General features: G+C 39.5%; 1 protein-coding gene across 5 annotated transcripts in view; it reads left to right on the forward strand.

The window, feature by feature from the left end:
• EFHC2 (EF-hand domain containing 2) overlaps positions 1–26,328 on the forward strand; it is a 241,688-nt gene that overhangs the window by 177,718 nt on the left and 37,642 nt on the right. For 4 of the 5 annotated variants that reach the window (XM_002700201.5, XM_059883805.1, XM_024988511.2 and 1 more), the window contains exon 12: positions 24,432–24,629. The exons of the other annotated variant lie outside the window; for it this stretch is intronic. In XM_002700201.5, coding sequence (XP_002700247.2) covers positions 24,432–24,629 — 198 coding nt within the window. The remainder of the gene's footprint in view (positions 1–24,431; positions 24,630–26,328) is intronic. 5 annotated transcript variants of the gene reach the window in all.

The raw sequence follows: 26,328 nt of genomic DNA on the forward strand, positions 1-26,328 counted from the left end.
AAACAAGAGAAAACCTCTGAAAAAAACAAAAACAACTCCTGAAACAGAAATAAACAATTTACCAGATAAAGAATCAAAGAATGAGTAATAAGACTGCTAAATGGGTTAGGGGAAAAACAGATGAACACAATGGGAATTTTAACTAGGAAGTAGAATGTATAGTCAAAAAGAACACAAATAACAAGTGTGGCTGAGGATGTGAGGAAAAGGGAACCCTCATACATTGTTGGTGGGAATGGAAATTGGTGTAGCTGCTGTGGAGAACAGTACAGATGTTCTTGAAAAAACTAAAAATAGAACTACTGTATGACCCAGCAATTCCACTCCTAGTATATATCTGAAAAACAAAGCAAAACACTAATTTGAAAAGTCACGTGCACCCCAGTATTCATAGAAGCATTATTTACAATTCCCAAGATATGGAAGCAACCTAAGTGTCCATCAAGAGATAAGTAGATGAAGAAGGTGTGCTATATATATATTTATATATATCAGATCAGATCAGATCAGATTAGTCGCTCAGTCGTGTCCGACTCTTTGCGACCCCATGAACCACAGCACGCTAGGCCTCCCTGTCCATCACCAACTCCCGGAGTTCACTGAGACTCAAGTCCATCGAGTCGGTGATGCCATCCAGCCATCTCATCCTCTGTTGTCCCCTTCTCCTCCTGCCCCCAATCCCTCCCAGCATCAGAGTCTTTTCCAATGAGTCAACTCTTCTCATGAGGTGGCCAAAGTACTGGAGTTTCAGCTCTAGCATCATTCCTTCCAAAGAAATCCCAGGGCTGATCTCCTTCAGAATGGACTGGTTGGATCTCCTTGCAGTCCAAGGGACTCTCAAGAGTCTTCTCCAACACCACAGTTCAAAAGCATCAATTCTTCGGTGCTCAGCCTTCTTCACAGTCCAACTCTCACATCCATACATGACCACAGGAAAAACCATAGCCTTGACTAGACGAACCTTTGTTGGCAAAGTAATGTCTCTGCTTTTGAATATGCTATCTAGGTTGGTCATAACTTTCCTTCCAAGGAGTAAGCGTCTTTTAATTTCATGGCTGCAGTCACCATCTGTAGTGATTTGGAGCCCAGAAAAATAAAGTCTGACACTGTTTCCACTGTTTCCCCATCTATTTCCCATGAAGTGGTGGGACCGGATGCCATGATCTTCATTTTCTGAATGTTGAGCTTTAAGCCAACTTTTTCACTCTCCACTTTCACTTTCATCAAGAGGCTTTTGAGTTCCTCTTCACTTTCTGCCATAAGGGTGGTGTCATCTGCATATCTGAGGTTATTGATATTTCTCCCGGCAATCTTGATTCCAGTTTGTGTTTCTTCCAGTCCAGTGTTTCTCATGATGTACTCTGCATATAAGTTAAATAAACAGGGTGACAATATACAGCCTTGACGTACTCCTTTTCCTATTTGGAACCAGTCTGTTGTTCCATGTCCAGTTCTAACTGTTGCTTCCTGACCTGCATACAAATTTCTCAAGAGGCAGGTCAGGTGGTCTGGTATTCCCATCTCTTTCAGAATTTTCCACAGTTTATTGTGATCCACATAGTCAAAGGCTTTGGCATAGTCAATAAAGCAGAAATAGATGTTTTTCTGGAACTCTCTTGCTTTTTCTATGATCCAGCGGATGTTGGCAATTTGATCTCTGGTCCCTTTGCCTTTTCTAAAACCAGCTTGTACATCAGGAAGTTCACGGTTCACGTATTGCTGAAGCCTGTCTTGGAGAATTTTGAGCATTACTTTACTAGCGTGTGAGATGAGTGCAATTGTGTGGTAGTTTGAGCATTCTTTGGCATTGCCTTTCTTTGGGATTGGAATGAAAAATGACCTTTTCCAGTCCTGTGGCCACTGCTGAGTTTTCCAAATATACTGGCATATTGAGTGCAGCACTTTCACAGCATCATCTTTCAGGATTTGGAATAGCTCAACTGGAATTCCATCACCTCCACTAGCTTTGTTCGTAGTGATGCTTTCTAAGGCCCACTTGACCTCACATTCCAGGATGTCTGGCTCTAGGTCAGTGATCACACCATTGTGATTATCTGGGTCATGAAGATCTTTTTTGTACAGTCCTTCTGTGTATTCTTGCCATCTCTTCTTAGTATCTTCTGCTTCTGTTAGGTCCATATCATTTCTGTCCTTTATCGAGCCCATCTTTGCATGAAATGTTCTCTTGGTATCTCTAATTTTCTTGAAGAGATCTCTAGTCTTTCCCATTCTGTTGTTTTCCTCTATTTCTTTGCATTGATCGCTGAAGAAGACTTTCTTATCTCTTGTTGCTATTCTCTGGAACTCTGCATTCAGACACTTATGTCTTTCCTTTTCTCCTTTGCTTTTCACTTCTCTTCTTTTCACAACTATTTGTAAGGCCTCTCCAGACAGCCATTTTGCTTTTTTGCATTTCTTTTCTATGGGAGTGGTCTTGATCCCTGTCTCCTGTACAGTGTCATGAACCTCATTCCATAGTTCATCAGGCAGTCTGTCTATCAGATCTAGGCCCTTAAATCTATTTCTCACTTCCACTGTATAATCATAAGGGATTTGATTTAGGTCATACCTGAATGGTCTAGTGGTTTTCCCTACTTTCTTCAATTTTTTTTTTTTAATTTTATTTTATTTTTAAACTTTACATAATTGTATTAGTTTTGACAAATATCAAAATGAATCCACCACAGGTATACATGTGTTCCCCATCCTGAACCCTCCTCCCTCCTCCCTCCCCATACCATCCCTCTGGGTCGTCCCAGTGCATTAGCCCCAAGCATCCAGTATCGTGGATCGAACCTGGACTGGCAACTCATTTCTTACATGATATTTTACATGTTACAATGTCATTCTCCCAAATCTTCCCACCCTCTCCCTCTCCCACACCTATATATAGAAAACTATAAAACACTGGTGAAAGAAATCAAAGAGGACACTAATAGATGGAGAAATATACCATGTTCATGGATTGGAAGAATCAATATAGTGAAAATGAGTATACTACCCAAAGCAATTTATAGATTCAACGCAATCCCTATCAAGCTACCAACAGTATTCTTCACAGAGCTAGAACAAATAATTTCACAATTTGTATGGAAATACAAAAAACCTCGAATAGCCAAAGCGATCTTGAGAAAGAAGAATGGAACTGGAGGAATCAACCTACCTGACTTCAGGCTCTACTACAAAGCCACAGTTATCAAGACAGTATGGTACTGGCACAAAGACAGAAATATTGATCAATGGAATAAAATAGAAAGCCCAGAGATAAATCCACGCACATATGGACACCTTATCTTCGACAAAGGAGGCAAGAATATACAATGGATTAAAGACAATCTCTTTAACAAGTGGTGCTGGGAAATCTGGTCAACCACTTGTAAAAGAATGAAACTAGACCACTTTCTAACACCATACACAAAAATAAACTCAAAATGGATTAAAGATCTAAACGTAAGACCAGAAACTATAAAACTCCTAGAGGAGAACATAGGCAAAACACTCTCCGACATACATCACAGCAGGATCCTCTATGACCCACCTCCCAGAATATTGGAAATAAAAACAAAAATAAACAAATGGGACCTAATTAACCTTAAAAGCTTCTGCACATCAAAGGAAACTATTAGCAAGGTGAAAAGACAGCCTTCAGAATGGGAGAAAATAATAGCAAATGAAGCAACTGACAAACAACTAATCTCAAAAATATACAAGCAACTCCTACTTTCTTCAATTTAAGTCTGAATTTGGAAATAAGGGGTTCATGGTCTGAGCCACAATCAGCTCCTGGTCTTGTTTTTGCTGACTGTATAGAGCTTCTCCATCTTTGGCTGCAAAGAATATAATCTGTCTGATTTTGGTGTTGACCATCTGGTGATGTCCATGTATAGAGTCTTCTCTTGTGTTGTTGGAAGAGGGTGTTTGTTATGACCAGTGCATTTTCTTGGCAAAACTCTTATCAGTCTTTGCCCTGCTTCATTCCATATTCCAAGGCCAAATTTGCCTGTTACTCCAGGTTTTTCTTGACTTCCTACTTTTGCATTCCAGTCCCCTATAATGAAAAGGACATCTTTTTTGAGTGTTAGTTCTAAAAGGTCTTGTAGGTTTTCATAGAACCATTCAACTTCAGCTTCTTCAGCATTACGGTTGGGGCATTGACTTGGATTACTGTGACATTGAATGGTTTGCCTTGGAAATGAACGGAGATCATTCTGTCATTTTTGAGATTGCATCCAAGTACTGCATTTTGGACTCTTTTGTTGACCATGATGGCCACTCCATTTCTTCTGAGGGATTCCTGCCCGCAGTAGTAGATATAATGGTCATCTGAGTTAAATTCACCCATTCCAGTCCATTTCAGTTCGCTGATTCCTAGAATGTCGACATTCATTCTTGCCATCTCTTGTTTGACCACTTCCAATTTGCTTTGATTCATGGACCTGACATTCCAGTTTCCTATGCAATATTGCTCTTTACAGCATCGGACCTTGCTTCTATCACCAGTCACATCCACAGCTGGGTATTGTTTTTGCTTTGGCTCCATCCCTTCATTCTTTCTGGAGTTATTTCTCCACTGATCTCCAGTAGCATATTGTGTGTATTTATATATATATACACACACACATATAGATATATACATTAACATATATTAACCCCATGGTAACCACAAATCTAAAACCTACAGTAGATATACATAAACAAGGAAGAAAGGAATATAAGCATACCACTAAAGAAAATAATCAAGTCACAAAGGAAGAAAAGAAAGAATAGAACAGGGAAGAATACAAAAACAACCAGAAAACGGGTAGTCACATATTGATTTGAGAGTTGAAACATAAAGAAGGCTGAGCACCGAAGAACTGATGCTTTTGAACTGTGGTGTTGGAAAAGACTCTTGAGAGTCCCTTGGACTGTAAGGAAATTAAACCAGTCAATCCTAAAGGAAATCAATCCTGAATATTCATTGGAAAGACTGATGCTGAAACTCCAATACTTTGGCCACCTGATGCAAAAAGCCGACTCATTAGGAAAGACCCTGATGCTGGGAAAGATTGAAGGCAAAAGAAGAGAATGACAGAGGATGAAATGGTTGGATGGCATCACTGACTCAATGGACATAAGTTTGAGCAAGCTCAAGGAGATAGTATCAGACAGGGAAGCCTGGCATGCTACAGTCCATGGGGTCACAAAGAGTCGGACACGACTGAGAGACTAAACAACAAATATGTTTGGTACAGTTCCCTTGTGAAGCTCTCAGGTCCTGAACTTTTATTTCCTGGAAGTTTTTATTATCAAAAATTTAATTTCACTACTAGTGTTTGGCCTGTTCAGATTGTCCGTTTGTTCCTGATTCAGTCTTGGAATGAATGTTGTATGTTTCTAGAAATTTGTCCATTTCTTCTAGCTTCTCTTCTTTTCTCAGCTATTTGTAAGGCCTCCTCAGACAACCATTTTGCCTTTTTGCATTTCTTTTTCTTGGGGTTGGTTTTGATCACTGCCTCCTGTACAATGTTACAAATCCCCATCCATAGTTCTTCAGGCACTCTGTCCATCAGATCTAATCCCTTGAATCTATTTGTCACTTCTACTGTATAATCATAAGGTGTTTGATTTAGATCATACCTGAATGACCTAGTGGTTTTCCCTACTTTCTTCAAGAGCTAATACCTATCCTTCTCAAACTATTACAAAAAACTAAAGAGGATGGAACACTCCCAAGTTCATTTTATGAGGCCACTGTTACCCTGATACCAAAATCAGACAAAGACACTACAAAAAAAGTTACATGCCAACATTTCTAATGAATATAGATGGAAAAATCCTCAACAAAATATTAGCAATGGAATTCAGCAATATATAAAAAGTATCATACACCATGGGCCTGTCTGGAGCAGCTCTGTTCCACGTTCCTCATTCCCCTCCAGGAAGCAGTGAGTGCACTTGAGCGTGTAATTTTTAGGGTGATGGCAGAAGTACAGTCAGGAAATAAGAAACATGGAAGACCTCTTCATGCTTCTGCTCAGAACTGGCACACCTTGACTTCCATATTATCATACTGGCCAGAGCATTTCCTGTGGTAGTCAAGGAGCAGGAAAGAAACTGTTCCCTTTTGGAAGGTGGAATAACAGAGGCACATGGGAAGGGGTACAGGTACAGGGAGAAATGGAGAATTGAGGATAGTAATACAGTATCCCACAGAGGAGATGGAAGTGACTGTGGGAACAGCTCATTACCCCTTTGAGCCATGGGGCCCTTCCCTGTTTTTTTTTTCCTTTAAGTTGAGTATAGTTGATTTACAGTGTTGTGTTAATTTCAGGTGTATATCACAGTGATTCAGTGATTTATATATATTTGTATGTGCCAATGTGCTGTGTGCTCAGTCATGCCATTTCCTTCTCCAGATAATCTTGCTAACCCAGGGAAGCCCAATATATACATATGTGTGTGTGTGTGTATACATATATATTAATATATGTGTGTGCGTATGTATTTAAATATATGTATATAGATTATTACAAAATACTGAGTATAATTCCCTGTGCTATATATATAGTAGGTCCTTGTTTGTTATCTATTTTTTATATACTAGTATGTTAATTTTAATCCTAAGGTCCTAATTTATGCCTCCTCTCCCCTTTCCCCTTTGGTAAGCATAGTTTGTTTTCAATGTCTGTGTGTCTTTTTCTGTTTTGTAAATAAGTTCGTTTTTTTTTCTTTTAGATTCCACATATAAATGATATCATATAATATTCATCTTTCTCTGTCTGGCTTACTTCACTTAGTATGATAATGTCTAGGTTCATCCGTGTTGCTGCAAGTTGCCTTGTTTCATTCTTTTTTATGACTGACTAATATTCTGATGTGTGTGTGTGCACATGTGTGTGTGCATATATATGTATGATTGCACACACACACAGACCACATCTTCTTTATCCATTCATCTGTCAATGGGCATTTAGATTGCTTCCATGTCCAAATTCACTTGGGCAAACTTGGGAAATGGTGAAGGATAGGGAGGCCTGGCATGCTGCATTCCATGGGATCATAAAGAGTCGCACACGACTTAGTGACTGAACAACAAACAACATGTCTTGTCTATTGTAAACAGTGCTGCTATGAACATTAGGGTGTGTGTCTCTCTTCGATTTAGAGTTTTCTGTGGCTGTGAGGCCCTTCTTCCGTGTTCTGGTTGTACCTGTTGCCATCATGTGGGTTAATTCGGCCTGCAGGAGACTTAGGCATGAAGTCACTCTGACCCTAGCTTGTCACTGTTGCTGCACATTATCTCTGGGGGAACTTGACCCTGGGAGGGACCACTCTGTGTCTTCACAGGGACTATGTTCTGGCACCTGCTGGAGACGCTTCCTCCTGCCCGTAGTGGAGAACGTGGCTTCTGAAGTGGCAGGGAAGTTAGATTTATGACTGACAACTAGCTTCCCTATTTTGTTTTATCTTAAATGATTCCTGCTCATTTTTCTTTATTTTTTATAGAAATGTCAAACTCTTAACAGATGAACATATTTGTTTTTTATTTAGATCCTTTATGCTTTATAGATGAGATTTCTTACAGGGCAGCAATGGAGAAACAGACATAGACAATAGACTTGTGGACATGGGGAGAGGGGAGGAGAGGGTGAGATGTATGTATTTATTATATTACTTTTAAAACTGCTATTTTTAGACTTGATGTTCTGTGGTTACACATTAAGATTCATTACATAATTTAAGCACAGGGTGTTTAAAACAAGGAACCAGAAACAAGTTCTCATTAATATTATCTGGACGGAAAATGATTTCTTACTGACACCGCAAAGTTTAATAGTTCCAGCCACTGTCAAAATAGTCCAGTCAATTGCCTAGGTTGTGTTTATGACTTGTGATTCAGATCAGTGATCTAATTATCATTTCAGTGCTGCCCTCTCCCAAGCTCAGAATTCTTCATCGAAGACCAGAACAAATTTTAAAGAAATAGGCCACAACAATGAGATATAAGAAATTTTCCTACTTCAGATTCTGATAAGAAAGTAAATCACTGTATTCATCGATGGACTTAGATATTTCTTCCTTTTCTGACCTATTTCCTGGTATAGGAGACCCACTTGCCTTAATGACAATCTGTCAGTTGAGCATAAGCCAAAGAGTCTTTCCTGGGGCTTCAATGTCATTAGGTTTTCCTAGGGAAGGGCCACTGTAAGGGTTGTACAGATGGTGAACTGCACAGCTCTGGAAACACCAAGCATGGAGAGGCTCTTTAGAGTCCCTCTATCAGCCATTGGGATATTGAGACAAGCTCCCAGCTTTTTCTCTGGTACTTAGTCTTTCTTTCCCTACCAGTTCCCCACCCTAAATTTGGCTTCTTGGTCTCCAAATCAAAAGCTTGTCTTCCTCCCTCTTTCATGATGGCTTAAGCACATTTATTGAGGATGGACATGACTAGATACCTCCTTTCCTGAATTCCTCCCCCCATCACAGAGACACATATGCCCCATCTGTGACAGAACCTGTGGAATTTGGTTAAAGGCAGCCCCCCACCAATGCCCAGACTGCTCTGGAAATCTCTTTGTAAGGTTGTACACAGAGACTTCCCTGGTGGCTCAGATGGTAAAGCATCTGTCTACAATGTGGGAGACCTGGGTTCGATCCCTGGGTTGGGAAGTTCCCTGGAGAAGGAAATGGCAACCTACTCCAGTACTCTTGCCTAGAAAAGCCCATGGACGGAGGAGCCTGGTGTCCATGGGGTCGCAAAGAGTCGGACACAACTGAGTGACTTCACTCAAGGTTGTACACAGAGAGTCTAAATGGTGCAGTGTAGAAGAATCCATGCAGATTCTAAAAGTGATTTATTATATGAGAAATTTGTTTCTGTTTATTTTAGTTTCTAGAACCTAGTTATGGTCACAACCAGATGTTTGATGGTCTTAGCAAGAGCAGACCATTTTGAGAAGCACACAGACCAAAATAGGGAAAGAGTTGTATTAAAATGGACAAAACACATATTTTCTGAATTAAACATTAAGCAGGAGGCACTAAAAGGAGACTGGATACTGCAGAAGACTCAGAGAACTATCTTTAGAAACAACCCTCCAACAGAGCAAAATAAGATTAAAATGGTGAGAAAGAAGAGAGTAGTAACGGAGGTAGAAAGGGAACTGAACAACTGGAAGTACAGTAATAATCAATGACAGTTTTTAAAGGAAAATCCTTTTCTAAGTGAAAAAAAAAATATGTCTGGAAACTGAGAGATTTCACTCTGTTCCAAACAAAATATATGAAAAAGGGATCACAAAATATATGAAAAAGGGATACCTTGGTAAAATGTTAGAGGTCACATATGAAGAAACAATCTTATAAGGAGCATCAAAGCAAAACATACACAAAATAAAGCTTGAAAATACCACCCAGCAGCAGCAGAACCAATGACCTAAATGGCTTAGGTAATGCAAGGGGAAAATGGATCAAGTCTTCAGTGCTTTGAGAATAAACAAATTGGAGATAAGTTGTTTTTTGTACATAGAGACAATAGAAATGTTTTCAAATCTTCAAGAAAACAGACTATAATATAGTTTCTTTAATACATTACTCAAAGTACTATATTACTTTAATAAACAGCTCCAAAACATGAACAGAAAATAAGAATTAAGAACTCAAGGAGAGCGTCTTATCTTGAAAGATTACAACAGCATTGAACACTAAACAGGTTTCATACACACACACACACACGCACACACACACACAGAGTTACTCAGCTAAATTCAAGGATAAAACATTATTTCAAGAAGTGAATATTGTTAGAAAAATTAAAATGGAAGATGACATGGTTTATACCACAGATAAAAATAGCCAAATAGAGCTGGGAAAAAAACTAAGGGCTAAATTCCTCATATTTCATCTTGAGAGTAAAATCATATTTCAAGTTTATCTTTGAAAATCAGGTAGTTATAAATTTAAAATATTTTAGGGCAACTTCAACTTAACCAGGATTAAATTCCAAATAGACTTGCAGAATCTAATTATAATCTCACAGTGTACTTATGTAAATCAAATCATCACATTGTACACTTTAAATATATATAATTTTCTCATTTATATGTCAAATAAAGCTGAGTGAAGAAATAATTCTGAGGAGTGGGATTGGAGCTTGAGGTGGTGAGGAGATTCATTATATAACTTTTTATATTTTTTGAATTTGATATATCATTTTATTTAAAAATCTACCACTAAGAAACAAAGTCAAGCATAGGACATAGTGTTCCTTTTTAGGAAAAAAATTGCAGAACCTAAGAGCAAACCTAGTATAGTCTTTATGGCAAAAGACAAGTAGCAGTAAAAGGTAATGGCAATAATACATAAAAAACTGAAAATATAAAACAAGAAGATACGCAGGGTGGTGGGGAGTCCTGGGAGAAGTCTCTACCGTAAATGTGAACTCGCTGATCGCCCCTGGAGCCATTATGACACATTCCATCTTCTTGAGGTTGGCATATGATCACCTCTCTTTTATTTTCCCATTTAATTCTTGAGCTCCCATGGGCCATATTATCAGGAATGATCAATATATTCTTTTTGAAGCCTCTTCCCTTTCACTTTCCCTTTAGTTGTCCAGGAACCCCAGGAGGGTGACTTGTCCAGAGAGGGTGGTCAGATCACTACCCAACACCACTGCTGTGGCTCCTTGCTGTCCTGAGGCTGCTGTGGGAGCCTGGTTCTGCCTGGCTGGTGGATGCCACTGGGATGGCTTAGCTGGCTAGAAGATTAATGACTAGGTTTTACCATTTGTTTTAAAGATGCAGGAGACATGAACATGTCTATAAGCCGAAGAGAAAGGATCAATTGGGACCAAGAAATCGAAGGCACAGATGACAAATTGGACAGTTGATGAATCATTGGGCAATTACAGATGAAGAAGCAGTTAGAGATGGATCAAGGCGTAGTTATGCCTTTTCCCATTCTCCACAGTGAATGGTTCAAATTTTCTCACTCTTAAGTTCCTAACCTCACTGTTTCCCTCCCACTCACCACAGAAAACCTCATCTCCAAGTTTACAGAGAGTGTACAGGTCCTGAGATACAAACCTCCCCTACATCCCTGTATCCAGAACTCTGCATTCCTCCTTTCTCACCTTAGTACAAAAGGTGTCCCATCTGCTATCCAAGGGGATAGGATGTCCCTGTTTCTCAGACATCGAACAAAAAGAGAGACCTAGGTCCCATCCTCAGTCAAGCATACTCAACCCTAGTAGATGCTTCTCAGCTCATCCTCTTACCCTGTTTCCTCTGGCCATCAGCCCTCACTGGCATGCCTGTGCTCTCATTGCTTCCTGAGTGCTCTGACATGCAACTCTATTCATAGTGTTCTTTTGCTTATAAACACTTCAAGAGATTCCCTTCACCTGTGGAAGAAAACCCAGACACCCCATGATTGGGGTGATACCCCTTTCATGGTGAAAGACACCCCTTTCATGATTGGGCCCCACCTGCCATTTCTCTAATTTATCTCTTGTTCCATTTCCCAATGTTCCAGTCATCCTAAGAATCCTGACCATCCTGGGTTCAAATCTTGGCTCTATCACATATTAGCTATGTGCCCTTCAGCAATTTGCTCGAGCTCTCTTAACTTTAGTTCTTCATCTATAAAATGGGGATAACCAATATTCCTACTTAAAGGGCTGTTATGGAGTTAAATGAGTTCACACCTGTGAAGCAGTTAGATCAATGTCTGGCGTACACTAAGCACATGGTAAATGATAGCTCTTATTCTTAGTACTTTGTACAGCTCCTAAAATGTACCAACCTCTTGCTCTCCTTGAATTGGGTTGGCCAAAAATTTCATTCAGGTTCTTCTATAAAATTGTATGGAAAAATCCAAACTAACTCTTTGGCCAACCCGATATCTTGAGGATATGTTTTTTTTTTTTTTCCCCATTCCTCCCAACCTCATTCCCCTCCCCACCCTACCTTTCTGACTAGCAAATTGTCTTTCATCTGCAGAAAGGTGGCTCTGTTGTCACCTCTGTTATGGAGCCTTCCTAGATTTTCCCCTTGAGGTGTATACATGCCAGACTGGATGAGGGGTACTTTTTCTGAACTGGACATATCTTTATTAGAGCCCCTTTTCTACTTTGTTGATTTGGCTTTGCTTTTGGTCTATGATTTACTCAAGGGTGCAGGCCTTGAGGGTTGGAGGTCAAATCTAGTCCATTCTTCTCTTATTCTCTATCTGTTGATGTGGCCTGAGATGGAGTAAGGACTTACTGAGTGTATGTTGAATGAATGAATATGTAGGTAAGGGTGTGCTGACAGAATGCTAGAGAAGAAACATAATTTACAAGCAAATAAGACATATTCAAGTTTATTAGTACTTAAATCATTGTTGATTAAAATAAGACATCATTTTTACCTAATGAATTAGGAAACACCTTTAAAAAGGGTAATATCTATTGCTATGGCCCCTCTCTTGTGGCTGGTGGAATGGTAAAAGTAATTTAACACCATGTATCAAGATCCTTTAAATGTATTTTTCTTTTGTCCACCTAATTTTACTTCTGAGATACTAACAGAAATAATTTTAAATACAGACAAATGTTTCTACATAAATATGTACATTATGACATTATTTATGTAAAATTTTGAGAAAAGCCCATGAAATACCCAATAATAGAAGAATGGATTAGCATTCTGGTTTCAGAAAAATATGTGATAATAAGTGTATTAGTTAAAGGGAAAAAAAAGCAGACTATAAAATATGTTCACAACTATTAAGAAAAAAAGACAGATACTCATGCATAGAAAAGAGGAAATATACCAGAATGAGGAAATATACCAGAATGATTACTTGGTTATATTTGTATGGTGTAAGTGTATATGATTTTTCTTTCTTCCTTTTATATGTTATTCAAATTCTCTATATTTAGAAATGTGTTCCTTTTATAATGGAGTAAAGCCAAGAAAATTTATATTTTAAAGTGCATGCCCAGAAAGAATTAAGAATCTGATTATATTTTGTTTGCTATGTTTTAACATGAGTAAGTCTTGAATTGGGAGGTGAAGTACTGGGGGGCACAGACCTGGTCTTGTGTTCAGCTGATCATGTAACCAGTAAATAGCTGTCAGCTTATATGAGGCTGCCCTCCATTAAGGCCCCCTAATTGTCACAGGGATTAGCATGGCCTCTAAAGCATCTCATCTGGCAACCAATGAGAAAGAGTTTTTTTTTTTTTTTAAAAAAAAAAGGCCAAACAAGGTTTGGTGGTGATGGTGGTTTAATCACTAAGTCGTGTTCAACTCTTATGACCCCATGGACTGTAGCCCTTCAGGATCCTCTGTCCATGGGGTTTCTCAGGCAGGAATTCTGGAGTGGGTTGCCATTTCCTTCTCCAGGGGAGCAAACCCAGGTCTCCTGCACTGTAGGCAGATTCTTTACTGACTGAACCACCAGGGAAGCTTCAAGTGAGGTTTGCTTGGAGACAAATAATCCCTGAACACAGGATGGGTGCTAATGAAAAGGAAATGGTAGAAAACAAATCACTTTGCTTGTAAATGAAATGCATATTCACTCTTATCTACCCAAATCTCAAGTGAACCACCATCATCCATTTGCTGCTACCAAAAAATCTTGACCTGATTTAAAAAACAAAAAAACCCACTGTGTCTTTTAACAGTGGTTAAAAGTTTTATCACTTCAGGCCTAAATCCTGAAATGCAATTAAGCATTTACTTAAATGCATATTGTACCAAATTGTAGCAGAATTCTAGATGAGCTTTTCTAAAATTGTACCTCTTTGAAGAATATTTTTAATAATATATAGCAATTGCTGTTAACTGCGTGAGAAGATTTCATTTTGTTTGGCTGCACTTAAATAGCCCCAAAGTCGAGTGCACCAAGACATACTGGATTTCAAACTAAATAAATCAAAATTATCATGTACATTCCACTGCATGTCAAAACAGGAAAAGCCATAGAATTTGATGTGAAATAAAGATTAGAGCAGTAATAGAGAGAAAGCTAAAAGCTGCTTACATTTATTTGGAATGAGAAAACAAGGTCAATGATTTTCAATGCAGATGTACTTCTCTTTGAGAAAATACATCAAAAAATCAGTTTACAAAGCAGAGAAATTTGGCAGTAATTATTATACTGTCAAAAGGTTCTTTAGTTTCCAAAGAACTTATTTCAGAGTTCAGTGTGCTTGCTTGTCGTTAACAACTTGACAGAAATTAAAGGAATTTGAAGCTAAGGTGTTTGGTGCCATTGCCAATTAAAAATAACCAAGATGAAGATAGAGCATCTTTAAATGTAATGGAGAGTGGAAGGGAACATGTAATTTGAATTCTAAGAATTAAGCATTTGTGCAGCTTCTCAAATATATTCAATTATATAAAGGGAGGCACACCTGGAGCTTATTGCTTTATCACTTCAGACTTAAATCCTGAATTTGACTATTTAAAACAAGTGTACCATCTTCCCTTTATAGTCTGCGATAAATTCTAAGATTTCACCCATCAAAGACATTTCACATTTTTCCAAGATGAACTTGCTTAAAGGAAGTAGCTCTTTCAGTTTAATGCAACATGAAACTGTCTCCATTGTGAGATGATGAGAACAATAAAAATTGCTATCATTTATTGAGCATTCATATAGTTCTATAGTAGAGAAGGAAATGGCAACTGACTCCAGTATCCTTGCCTGGAAAATCCCATGGACAAGAGGAGCCTGGTGAGCTACAAGCCATGAGATTACAAAAGAGTTGGAGATGACTTAGCAACTAAAACAACATAGTGCTGTAGAAAGCTAAATGCTTTTCATACTTTGCTAACTTAACCCTCATTTTTCATTTGTTCAGAGAACTATTTAATATAAAGTGCTTACTAGGTGCCAGGGGCTGTTGAAGGTGTTGAGCATTCAGCAATGAGCAAAATATAGACAAATAGCCCGACCCTTTGTGGAACTTAGGTTCTAGCTGGGGGATAAAGATGATATAGAGAATAAGAAAATAAATTATATACTAGGTTGGCGTATGATGAGTGCTACTGAGGATAAAAAAGCAGAGAAGGGGTTTGGGAATGCCAGGCTTCTAGGGGGAGGGTTCACACTTTTGAAAAGGATGGTCAGAGAAGGCCTTATGGAGAAGATGACACCAGAGTAAATGAAGATGCTCTTCAGGAAGTGAAGGACCGAACTGTGTAACTGTCTTGGGGAAGAGCATTCCAGGTAGAGGGAATGGCAGGTGCAAAGGCCCTGAAGTTGGAATTTGCCTGCCTTGTTTGAGGAAACAAGGTCTGGTGGTGCAGAGAGACAGAGAGGGGACGAGGTCTGAGAGAGAGAGCAGTAGAGGGGACATACCATGTCAGGCCTGCTAGGCCATCATGAGGCTTTTGGCTTCGACTTCAGGAGAGAGGGCAAGTCCTTAGAGGGTTTGAACAGAGGCATAATGTGATCTGACTTACATTTTCACAGGATCATCCTGGCTCCTGTGGTAAAATAAAATTCTGTGAAACAAGCAGTCTTGTCCAATTTCACGGATAAGGAACAGAGCCTCAGAAAAGTTAACAGTTTACCAGTGTTTCCATTTTCTAGCAAATTCACAGGGCTGAAATTTTAATCCAGGTCTGTGTAATTTGAAAGCTCACATTTTTCCCTCTGAGCCACACTACCTCCCACTTGTGGTGACCTTTTTTTCCCCCTTTTGTCTGGAATTCTTTGGCTTCTCCAGTGAGGCCACCATGTCATACAACTCCAGGGGACACCATTTATACCATAAGTGTATAAAGGTTCTCCCTGGAGGTGGGCAGTACCCAGCCAACATGGCCGAATGTAATGGCTTTGTTCCCCCGTGAGACTGAAGAGCTCTATAAATGCTTTTGAACTATAGTTAGGCTGGTAGCAAAATCTGGTCAGACATTTGTACTGGCCCCATTTGATCTATCTTTCCATTTCTTCTTCCACTGACACATATTCTACCAGCTGTCTCTACTACTCTCTGCTGCCTGGCAGCACACTAGTCCAATCATGTGCCTGGCTGGAACATAAGTTATGGGAAGGCTGGGTTTTCTGCTCACTATAGGCAGCTTAGGCCCATAAGTAACAGAATACCTGAAGCAATGTAGGATGTGAGCAGCTGTGCCAGGCTTCTGATTAGAGAAACTGAAACCCATTTTATTTGTTGAATATCAAATTGAAGGAGATGATAAAGAGTGCTAAACAATTGTCATTAAAATTGCTTCTTGGTTTAATTTAGGCTCAACTAGATTTTCTTATAAGCCTTAGGACACAAAACTTCATCTCTTAAGTCCTTGTTTACATTGAAACTGATTTTTATTTTTGTTTGAAAGACATTGCTTAGACTTTTAACAATATGTAACAAAATACCCTTAGATTCAGAGCTTTAAAATGAAGTTTTGATTCACCATTATGACTGGATGACTTTAATGGAATTATGTCTTGTAAAACCGTTTAGCATTTCATGTTTCAGAATTCTGCCTAGTTAACGTCAATACCCTAGAGCAGTTTGGCTTTTTTTGTTTTTTAGGCTTTAATTACAAAAATGGAGAGAAAAGCATGGCAGCATCCTTTATAAGATTAACTAAATACTGTGATAATCTGTATAAAATATTAGTGCCAGGGGCATAGTGCAATGTTGAGTAAAGGCAAAGGTGATTGCCACTTGAGTCTCTAAGATGAACAACAGTACTCACAGAATACTAGATCAATACAATTACAGCTTCTTTTTAAAGTGCATTTTTGTTTTTCTTAAATGATGGGCCAGGAAGTACCAAGATGAGGCTTTGCTCTCAGATGATATTTGAGGTTCACTTTGGAGGTTTTAGAGAAGGAAATGGCAACCCACTCCAATATTCTTGCCTGGGAAATCCCATGGACAGAGGAGCCTGGTGGGCTACAGTCCATGGGGTCACAAAGAGTTGGACATGACTGAGCAACTAGCACAACTTGAAGGTTTAAGTGAGAAAGGGGTGTATCTGGTGGGCTACAGTCCATGGGGTCACAAAGAGTTGGACATGACTGAGCAACTAGCACAACTTGAAGGTTTAAGTGAGAAAGGGGTGTATCTGATGGAAGTTGGACCTTCATTTTTATGACTGTGGCTCACAAAAGTGGAGTATGCAGAAAGCAGTTTGATGGATCCTCAATAATTTAAACATAAAATTACTATATGACCCAGTGATTCTACTCATAGGTAAAAATACCTAAAGAATTGAAAACAGATGTTCAAAGAAAAACTTGTAGCAATGCTAATTACCGTAACCAAAAGGGGGAAACAACCCAGATATCCACTGACGCATGAATAGATAAGCAAAATGTGGTACATTTGTACAATGGACTAGTATTCAGGCATAAAAAGGAATGAAGTACTGATACCTGCTGCAACATGTACGAACATGAAAACACTATGATAAATGAGCAAAAGCAGACACAAGAAACCATACTGCATGACTCCATTTATATGAAGTATCCAGATTGGTAGTCTGCAGAGAAAGAAAGCAGATTAGTGATGATCAGGCAGAGAGAGACTGGGGTTGAGGGGAGGAAGAAACTGGAATGATTGCTTCTTTGTGGTGATGAAAATATTTTGAAACAAATAGACATGGTGGTTGCACGACATTATGAATGCAGTAAATGCCATGAATGGTAAATTTTGTGTTATGTGTATTTCACCATAGTAAAAAGAAAAGGAATGTGTAAGTTTTGAAAAGATTCCTCATTCTTGGTGCAGCCCATTAACATTTGACAGGGCGGGGTGGGTTCTAAAGAGGGACATGTGATAAACAGGGCAAAACCTTAGCATGACAAGGCTTGCACTGCCTGGCTGGGATCCCTGATGCCAGGACCTGGCTCATGTGGGTGCAGCAGCCACTGGGGCAGCTGCTCAGGGGCTCCTGATGTCCTGCACGACTGAAGGCAGTTTTAATTTGGGGGTAGCTTGTTTGGAATCCTCACATGGAGACAAGAAAAGCAATGGAGTACCAAGCTGTTTATAACCCAGGGAGACAGAAACCCACCAAATATAAAGTTTCACTGCAATGAGGCCAGGATAATTTCAGTTTATCCAATGAAAAGGAAAATAAACTTTTATGACCTGGTCGGGCTAGAGTAGTTTTAGTTAAAGGTGTGTGGAAAGTTTCTAGTTATTGCTGCACATGCTCTGTTCCCTCATTCTTGGGAGCGTGCCACTTCTTCATGTCATTTTCTACCCACAAAAGGAAAAATATTTCAAATAGGTTTTTTTTTTTTTTTTACAATGAAAGTAATATTTGATTATTATAAAATTTCAAACAGGAGACATTTTATGTATAGGTATTTGTTGTTGTTCAGTAGTTAAGTTGTGTCTGACTGTTTGCGACCCCATGGACTGTAGCATAGCAGGTTACAGTCCTGTACACGCCTTTCCTTCAATGTCTCCCTGAGTTTACTCAAACTCATCTGCATTGAATCAGTGATGCCATCCAGCCATCTCATCCCCTGTTAACCCCTTCTCTCCCTGCCCTCAATTTTCCCCAGCATTAGAATCTTTTCAAATGAGTCAGCTCTTTGCATCAGGTGGGCAAACTGTTGGAGCTTCAGCTTCAGCATCAGTCCCTCCAATGAATATTCAGCGTTGATTTCCCTTAGGATTGACTGGCTTGATCTTGCAGTCCAAGGGACTTTCAAGAGTCTTCTCCAGTATCACAATTCAAAAACATCAGTTCTTCAGCACTCAGCCTTCCTTATTGTCCAACTCTCACATCCGTACATGACTACTGGAAAAACCATAGCTTTGACTATATGGACCTGTGTTGGCAAAGTGATGTCTCTGCTTTTTAATATGCTGTCTAGGTTGGTCATAGCTTTCCTTCCAAGGAGCATGTGTCTTAATTTCATGGCTGCAGTCACTGTCTGCAGTGATTTTGGAGCCCAAGAAAATGAACTCTGTCACTGCTTCCTTTTTTTCTCCCTTCTATTTACCATGAAGTGGTGGGACCGGATGCCATGATCTTAGTTTTTTGAATGTTGAGTTTTAAGCCAGCATTTTCACTGTCCTCCGTGACCCTCATCAAGAGGCTCTTTAGTTCCTCTTGGCTTTCTGCCATAAGAGTCGTATCATCTGCATATCTGAGGCTGTTGATATTTCTGCCAAAGATCTTGATTCCAGTTTGTGAGTCATCCAGCCAGGCATTTAGCATGATGTACTCTGCATATAAGTTAAATAAGCAGCATGACAATATATAGCCTTGACATACTCCTTTCCCCATTTGGAACCAGTCCGTTGTTCCATGTCCAGTTCTAACTGTTGCTTCTTGACCTGCATACAGATTTCTCAGGAGGTAGGTAAGGTGGTCTGGTATTCCCATCTCTTTAAGAATTTTCCACAGGTTGTTGTGATCCACACAGTAAAAGACTTCAACGTAGTCAATGAAGGAGAGTAGATGTTTTTTCTAGAACTCCCTTGCTTTCTCTGTGATCCAGCAAATGTTGGCAATTTGATCTACGGTTCATCTGTCTTTTCTAAACCCAGCTTGTACATCTGGAAGTTCTTAGTTCACATACTGCTAAAGCCTAGCTTGAAGGATTTTGAGCATAGCCTTACTAGCATGTAATGTGAGGGCAATTTTATGATAGTTTGAACATTCTTTGGCATTGCCGTTCTTTGGAATTGGAATAAAAACTGACCTTTTCCAGTCCTGTGGCCACTGCTGAGTTTTCCAAATTTCCTGGCATATTGAGTGTAGCACTTTAACAACATCATCTTTTATGATTTGAAATAGTTCAGCTGCAATTCCATAACCTCCACTAGCTTGGTCCGTAGTGATGCTTCCTAAAGCCCACTTGACTTCACACTCCAGGATGTCTGGCTCTAGGTGAGTGACCATGCCATCATGGTTATCCAGGTCATTAAGACCTTTTTTGTACAGTTCTTCCATGTATTCTTGCCATCTTTTAATTTCTTCTGCTTCTGTTAGGTCCTTATATCTTCTATCTCTTTTTGTGCCCATCTTTACATGAAATATTCCCTTGCTTTCTCTAATTTTCTTGAAGAGATCTCTAGTCTTTCCCATTCTATTGTTAAGAGAGATTGAGGTGGAACCACTCCAAGGAAAGCCCCTCACTCATTTACAACACTGGTCACGGAATGACCAGTTGTGACACATGAACGAAATGGAACACCATGCAACTGTGAAAAGTAGGCTGTTGATTGGCATTTATGGGTATGAAAGATGTCCATGCTATGTTAATAAATGTTGTATGATCCCAATGAAACTAAGGATACCAGTACATATATATTGACAGAAAAATGACTGCAAGGATACATGCCAAAACATCTGTTATGTTATTCCTGATTGCTGAACCCCTGGCCAATGTTACTGATTGATGGTCTAACCCAATCTGACTTGCTACAATGGTGGGGTCCTCTTGGTTGAATTTGGTCTTCATTTCCCATTAAAAAGACACAAACAAAGCAAAATAAAAAACCCAGAGATCCTAATAAGTGTATGTAGGTAAAATATAGTTCCTTTAGGTAGGTTAACATCATAGATGTGGGATTTCCTACAGTCTGTCTTAGGAAATTCTTGACCAGAAGAACCTGTAGATTTGTTAAATGATAGTGAAAATGACAAGAAATATATAAAAGAACTAAAAGCCATTATTACAAAAGATGAGTCTATAGCAGAATAAATAAAATCTTGTATTTCCTCATTTATTTGGACTTCTTGGAAACTGAATTATTGGGTTGGCCAAAAAGTGTTTTCAGGCTTTCCAATAAGATGTTATTGAAAACCCAAACGAACTTTTTGGCCAAGGCAATATTTCCAGTAAGTGGATTTTCTAGATGGTGGAAGCTTATTTGGTTAAGTGCCATGTAAGTTTGCATTTTAACCATTTCAATGAAATTCTTTCTAATGCCTGGTAAATGGTTTATGGCTTTCCCGTAGAGAATGTATTGAAAATATGTCAACCAATTTGTTAGGCTTTGAGGTCTCATATGAATATGTTGTCATTTGTTTTCTTTTTGCTCTATGAAACATCTATTTCTGTTCTATTGACTATGCCAAAGCCTTTCACTGTGTGGATCACTGCAACTGTGGGAAATTCTTAAACAGATGAGAATACCAGACCCCCTGACCTGCCTCTTGAGAAACCTGTATACAGGTCAGGAAGCCACAGTTAGAACTGGACATGGAACAACAGACTGGTTCCAAATTGGGAAAGGAGTACGACAAGGCTGTATATTGTCACCCTGCTTATTTAACTTACATGCAGAGTACATCATGAGAAATGCTGGGCTGGATGAAGCACAAGCTGGAATCAAGATTGCTGGGAGAAATATCAATAACCTCAGATATGCAGATGATACCACTCTTATGGCAGAAAGTGAAGAGGAACTAAAAAGCCTCTTGATGAAAGTGAAAGAGGAGAGTGAAAAAGTTGGATTAAATCTCAACATTCAGAAAACTAAGATCATGGTCCCATGGCATGATGGGCATCTGGTCCCATCAGTTCAGTTCAGTTCAGTCACTCAGTCGTGTCCAACTCTTTGCAACCCTATGAACCGCAGCACACAGGCCTCCCTGTCCATCACCAACTTGCAGAGTCCACCCAAACCCATGTCCATTGAGTCGTTAATGCCATCCATCCATCTCATCTTCTGTCGTCCCCTTCTCCTCCTGCCACCAATCCCTCCCAGCATCAGGGTCTTTTCCAATGAGTCAGCTCTTCACATCAGGTGGCCAAAATATTGGAGTTTCAGCTTCAACATCAGTCCTTCTAATGAACGCCCAGGACTTATCTCCTTTAGGATGGACTGGTTGGATCTCTTTGTAGTCCAAGGGATTCTCAAGAGTCATCTCCAACACCACAGTTCACAAGCATCAATTCTGCGGCACTCAGCTTTATTTATAGTCCAACTCTCACATCCATACGTGCCCACTGGAAAAACCATAGCCTTGACTAGATGGACCTTTGTTGGCAAAGTAACGTCTCTGCTTTTTAATATGCTATCTAGGTTGGTCATAACTTTCCTTCCAAGGAGTAAGCATCTTTTAATTTCATGGCTGCAGTCACCATCTGCAGTGATTTTGGAGCCCAGAAAAATAAAGTCAGCCACTGTTTCCGCTGTTTCCCCATCTATTTGCCATGAAGTGATGTACTCTGCATATAAGTTAAATAATTAGGGTGACAATATACAGCCTTGACGTATTCCTTTTCCTATTTGGAACCAGTCTGTTGTTCCATGTCCAGTTCTAACTGTTGCTTCCTGACCTGCATACAGATTTATCAAGAGGCAGATGGGGTGGTCTGGTATTTTCCACAGTTTGTGATCCACACAGTCAAAGGCTTTGGCATAGTCAATAAAGCAGAAATAGATGTTTTTCTGGAACTCTCTTGCTTTTTCGATGATCCAGTGAATGTTGGCAATTTGATCTCTGGTTCCTCTGCCTTTTCTAAATCCAGCTTGACCATCTGGAAGTTCATGGTTCACGTATTGCTGAAGCTTGGCTTGGAGGATTTTACGCATTACTTTACTAGTGTGTGAGATGAGTGCAATTGTGTGGTAGTTTGAGCATTCTTTGGCATTGCCTTTCTTTGGGATTGGAATGAAAAATGACCTTTTCCAGTCCTGTGGCCACTGCTGAGCTTTCCAAATTTGCTGGCATATTGAGTGCAGCACTTTCACAGTGTCATCTTTCAGGATTTGAAATAGCTCAACTGGAATTCCATCACCTGCACTAGCTCTGTTCGTAGTGATGCTTCACTTGACTTCACATTCCAGGATGTCTGGCTCTAGGTCAGTGATCACACCATTGTGATTATCTGGGTCATGAAGATCTTTTTGGTATAGTTCTTCTGTGTATTCTTGCCACCTCTTCTTAATATCATCTGCTTCTGTTAGGTCCCTGCCATTTCTGTCCTTTATCGAGCCCATCTTTGCATAAAATGTTCCCTTGGTATCGCTAATTTTTTGAAGAGATCTTTAGTCTTTCCCTTTCTATTGTTTTCCTCTATTTCTTTGCGTTGATCACTGAGGAAGGCTTTCTTATCTCTCCTTGCTATTCTCTGGTCCCATCACTTCATGGCAAATAGATGGAGAAACTCTGGAAACAGTGACAGACTTTATTTTTGGGGGCTCCAAAATCACTGCAGATGGTGACTGCACCCATGAAATCAAAAGATGCTTGCTCCTTGGAAGAAAAGTTATGACCAACCTAGACAGCATATTAAAAAGCAGAGACATTACTTTGCCAACAAAAGTCCATCTAGTCAAAGCTGTGGTTTTTCCAGTAGTCATGGATGAATGAGAAAGTTGGACTATAAAGAAAGCTGAGCACCAAAGAAGTGACACTTTTGAACTGTGGTGTTGAAGAAGACTCTTGAGAGTCCCTTGGACTGCAAGGAGATCCGACCAGTCCATCCTAAAGGATATCAGTCCTGGGTATTCATTGTAAGGACTGATGTTGAAGCTGAAACTGCAATACTTTGGCCACCTGATGTGAAGAACTGACTCATTTGAAAAGACTCTGATGCTGGGAGGGATTGGTGGCAGGAGGAGAAGGGGACGACAGAGGATGAGATGGTTGGATGGCATCACCGACTCAATGGACAAGAGTTTGAGTGAACGCTGGGAGTTGGTGATGGACAGGGAGGCCTGATGTGCTACAATCCACGGGGTTGCAAAGAGTCAAACAATACTGAGCAACTGAACTAAACTGAACTGAACTGCTCTGCCAAATGATATCAATGCCATTTGCCTTCTAAAGACTCAGACGACTGTACCTTTACACAGCTGTTTATACTTTTTTCTCTCATGGGTAGGAGGTGATGGTGGTGGTTTAGTCACTCAGTCATGTCTGACTCTTGCGACCCCCTGGACTGTAGCCCGCTAGGCTCCTCTGTCCATGGGATTTCCCGAGCAAGAATATTGGAGTGAGTTGCCACTTCTTTCTCCACTTATGGGTAGGATGTGTCAATTTTTACTTTTTACCAGAGAAATATGCTTAATCACTTTCCCCATCTCAAAACATCTTTCTAACTTACTGATTTATAAGTTTCATACCCTGGGAAATCAGAACCCCAAGTCTGTTACTGTTTTGTATAAAGTAAGATTAATAGGCATTGAATGAACTCATGTATTTAGTCCCAGGATTTTTGACCATTCAAGAACTTTAAGAATTTACTTCCTGGTTGTAGGCTATTATCTGATAGAAGTTTGACTCTGGGCAAAGTGCCATTTTATTTATAATCTGCTGTGCTTATGGTTTTCCATTCTAGCACAAGTACCTTCCTGGTTGCTCATAGTAGAGAAATAAAAAAATAAATAAATAAAAAAAACCTGTCTGTAGGCTGTTGGTAAAGTTTTGTAAAACGGAATTTGGGTGTGTTTTTAATAGAAAGGTAAAATAATCTTAGATATAATTTCTTGAGTGCTTCCCATTTTTTTTAAACAGAGAAATAATGATGAATCTAACTGTCGGGAAACTCACAGACCAAGAAGTTATAACCATTGCACGTCGTTACCGGGTGCCTGAGGACCCCTGTCCACATAGGAATGTCCTAGTTGCACAGGCCCATGAACAACTCAAGAAAAATGCTTTTGAGAATTTTGAAAGACTCATTGCTATGTGTGTATACGAAGATCGGGAAAAGTAAGCTTTTATTTTATTGATTCTAAGAAATCATTTATGTTTCTGTGAAGCTGAGTGATGAAGGAATTTGTATTGTATCAAAAATGGCAAAAAGAAAATTGGGAAGTCTCCTCATACTCCACTAGGTAGCAAAGCCACCTTAAATCATTTCTGGAGATTATCTGGGTACACATATTTCATAGTGATGGATGGTGAGTTTTGCTTGTTGATGGAATAGGGGAAGTTCTGTGTCTTCAAAAGAATAGGATGGCCCCTTTGCATTTTCTAATTGGTTTCTAGAAGCTTTCAATTGAAGCAGTAAATCAGTGTTAGAAGATTTAATTCTGAGATGGCATCTCTTTACACTATTTTATTAATAAGTGGGATTTATAAATATGAGTTTTATAATATACCGGACAGGGGATTTGCAAGTAAACTTTCTATAAAATCTCTTTGAAATTATTTCTTCTCAAAAACAATGATGCTCCAAATAATGTGTTTCTAATACATTTATCATGTTTGCCTTTGAACTTTATTCAGTCATTGTTACAAACAACTGGAGCCCCATCTTGGTATATTTTGGTGTTCATCTTACCCACAGATCTGATATACTGGTGGGGGAGCATATTCATCTGGAGTTAGAAAATCTTAGGTCTAACTCTAGCCACTGGTTTTGTTACTTCGGACCACTGTCATCTCTTTACCCCATTACTACTTCCTTCATCCCCAAACCTGTACCCTAAATATCTTAGAAGGACCCATGGTTTTTCTTAATTTGTTGTTGTTGTAGTCACTAAGTTATGTCGAGCTCTTTGCTACCCCCATGGACTGTAGCCCACCAGGCTCCTCTGTCTGTGGGAGTCTCCAGGCAAGAATAGTGGAGTTGGGTTGTCATTTCCTTCTGCAGGGGATCTTTCCAACTCAGGGATCCAACCTGTGTCTCCTGAATTCACAGGCAAGTTCTTTACCACTAGTGCTACTTGGAGTGCCCCCAGTTTATCTTACTAGGGAACATTTTTTTTCCTAATCCATAATACACCCTTGTTGAATTGTTATAAAATGGTATTCTTCCTTGAATCTTTAAGCTTCTCTGAGCCTTCTGGAAGACGTATTACCTGAGCTTTGTATGACTCTGGCCTTGCCTTCCAGCCTGGTGGTATCCCTCTCCAGGGTGAGAAGTGTGACCCTCTTTGATTAAAGGAATACCTGTTGGGAAAAAAGGGGCTAGTTGATGAGACAACTCTTGAGGTTCTTCCAGATCCAACAAGTTCCAATTCTAGACATAAAGATTCTCTTACCATTTTATAACCTACTGCTAAGAAAGAAGCCCACTTTCTTTCTTGTTAGTTCTAATTTTGCCTGATGCCTGGAAGAACACTGGCGGGGTGAGAACATTAGACAGGCATTTCTGTGCCCCAGCAGGCTGGGGAAAATGACTGTTGGGCTGCTCTGAGAAAAAAAAAAAATTAGGTGAATGTTAAGGTCCCAGTTGGGGCTTCTAGGTTATACGATTTGGGTCCAAGGAAAAGACTAGAAAAACACCCTCTGGTCATATAATACTTGGATGGAGGCTCTAGATGCCTGTCAAATTAAGAGATGTTTTCAAATATCAGAACCATTTTTGACTAGTGGTCAAGAATGCAGATCGATTACTTAGAGCAACACTCGTGGCTGCAGCCTTAACAGGCTGTACTATCACCAACCAAGAATCTGAACCCTG

The sequence above is a fragment of the Bos taurus genome, chromosome X, assembly GCF_002263795.3.
Source record: "Bos taurus isolate L1 Dominette 01449 registration number 42190680 breed Hereford chromosome X, ARS-UCD2.0, whole genome shotgun sequence".
Taxonomy (NCBI): domain Eukaryota; kingdom Metazoa; phylum Chordata; class Mammalia; order Artiodactyla; family Bovidae; genus Bos; species Bos taurus.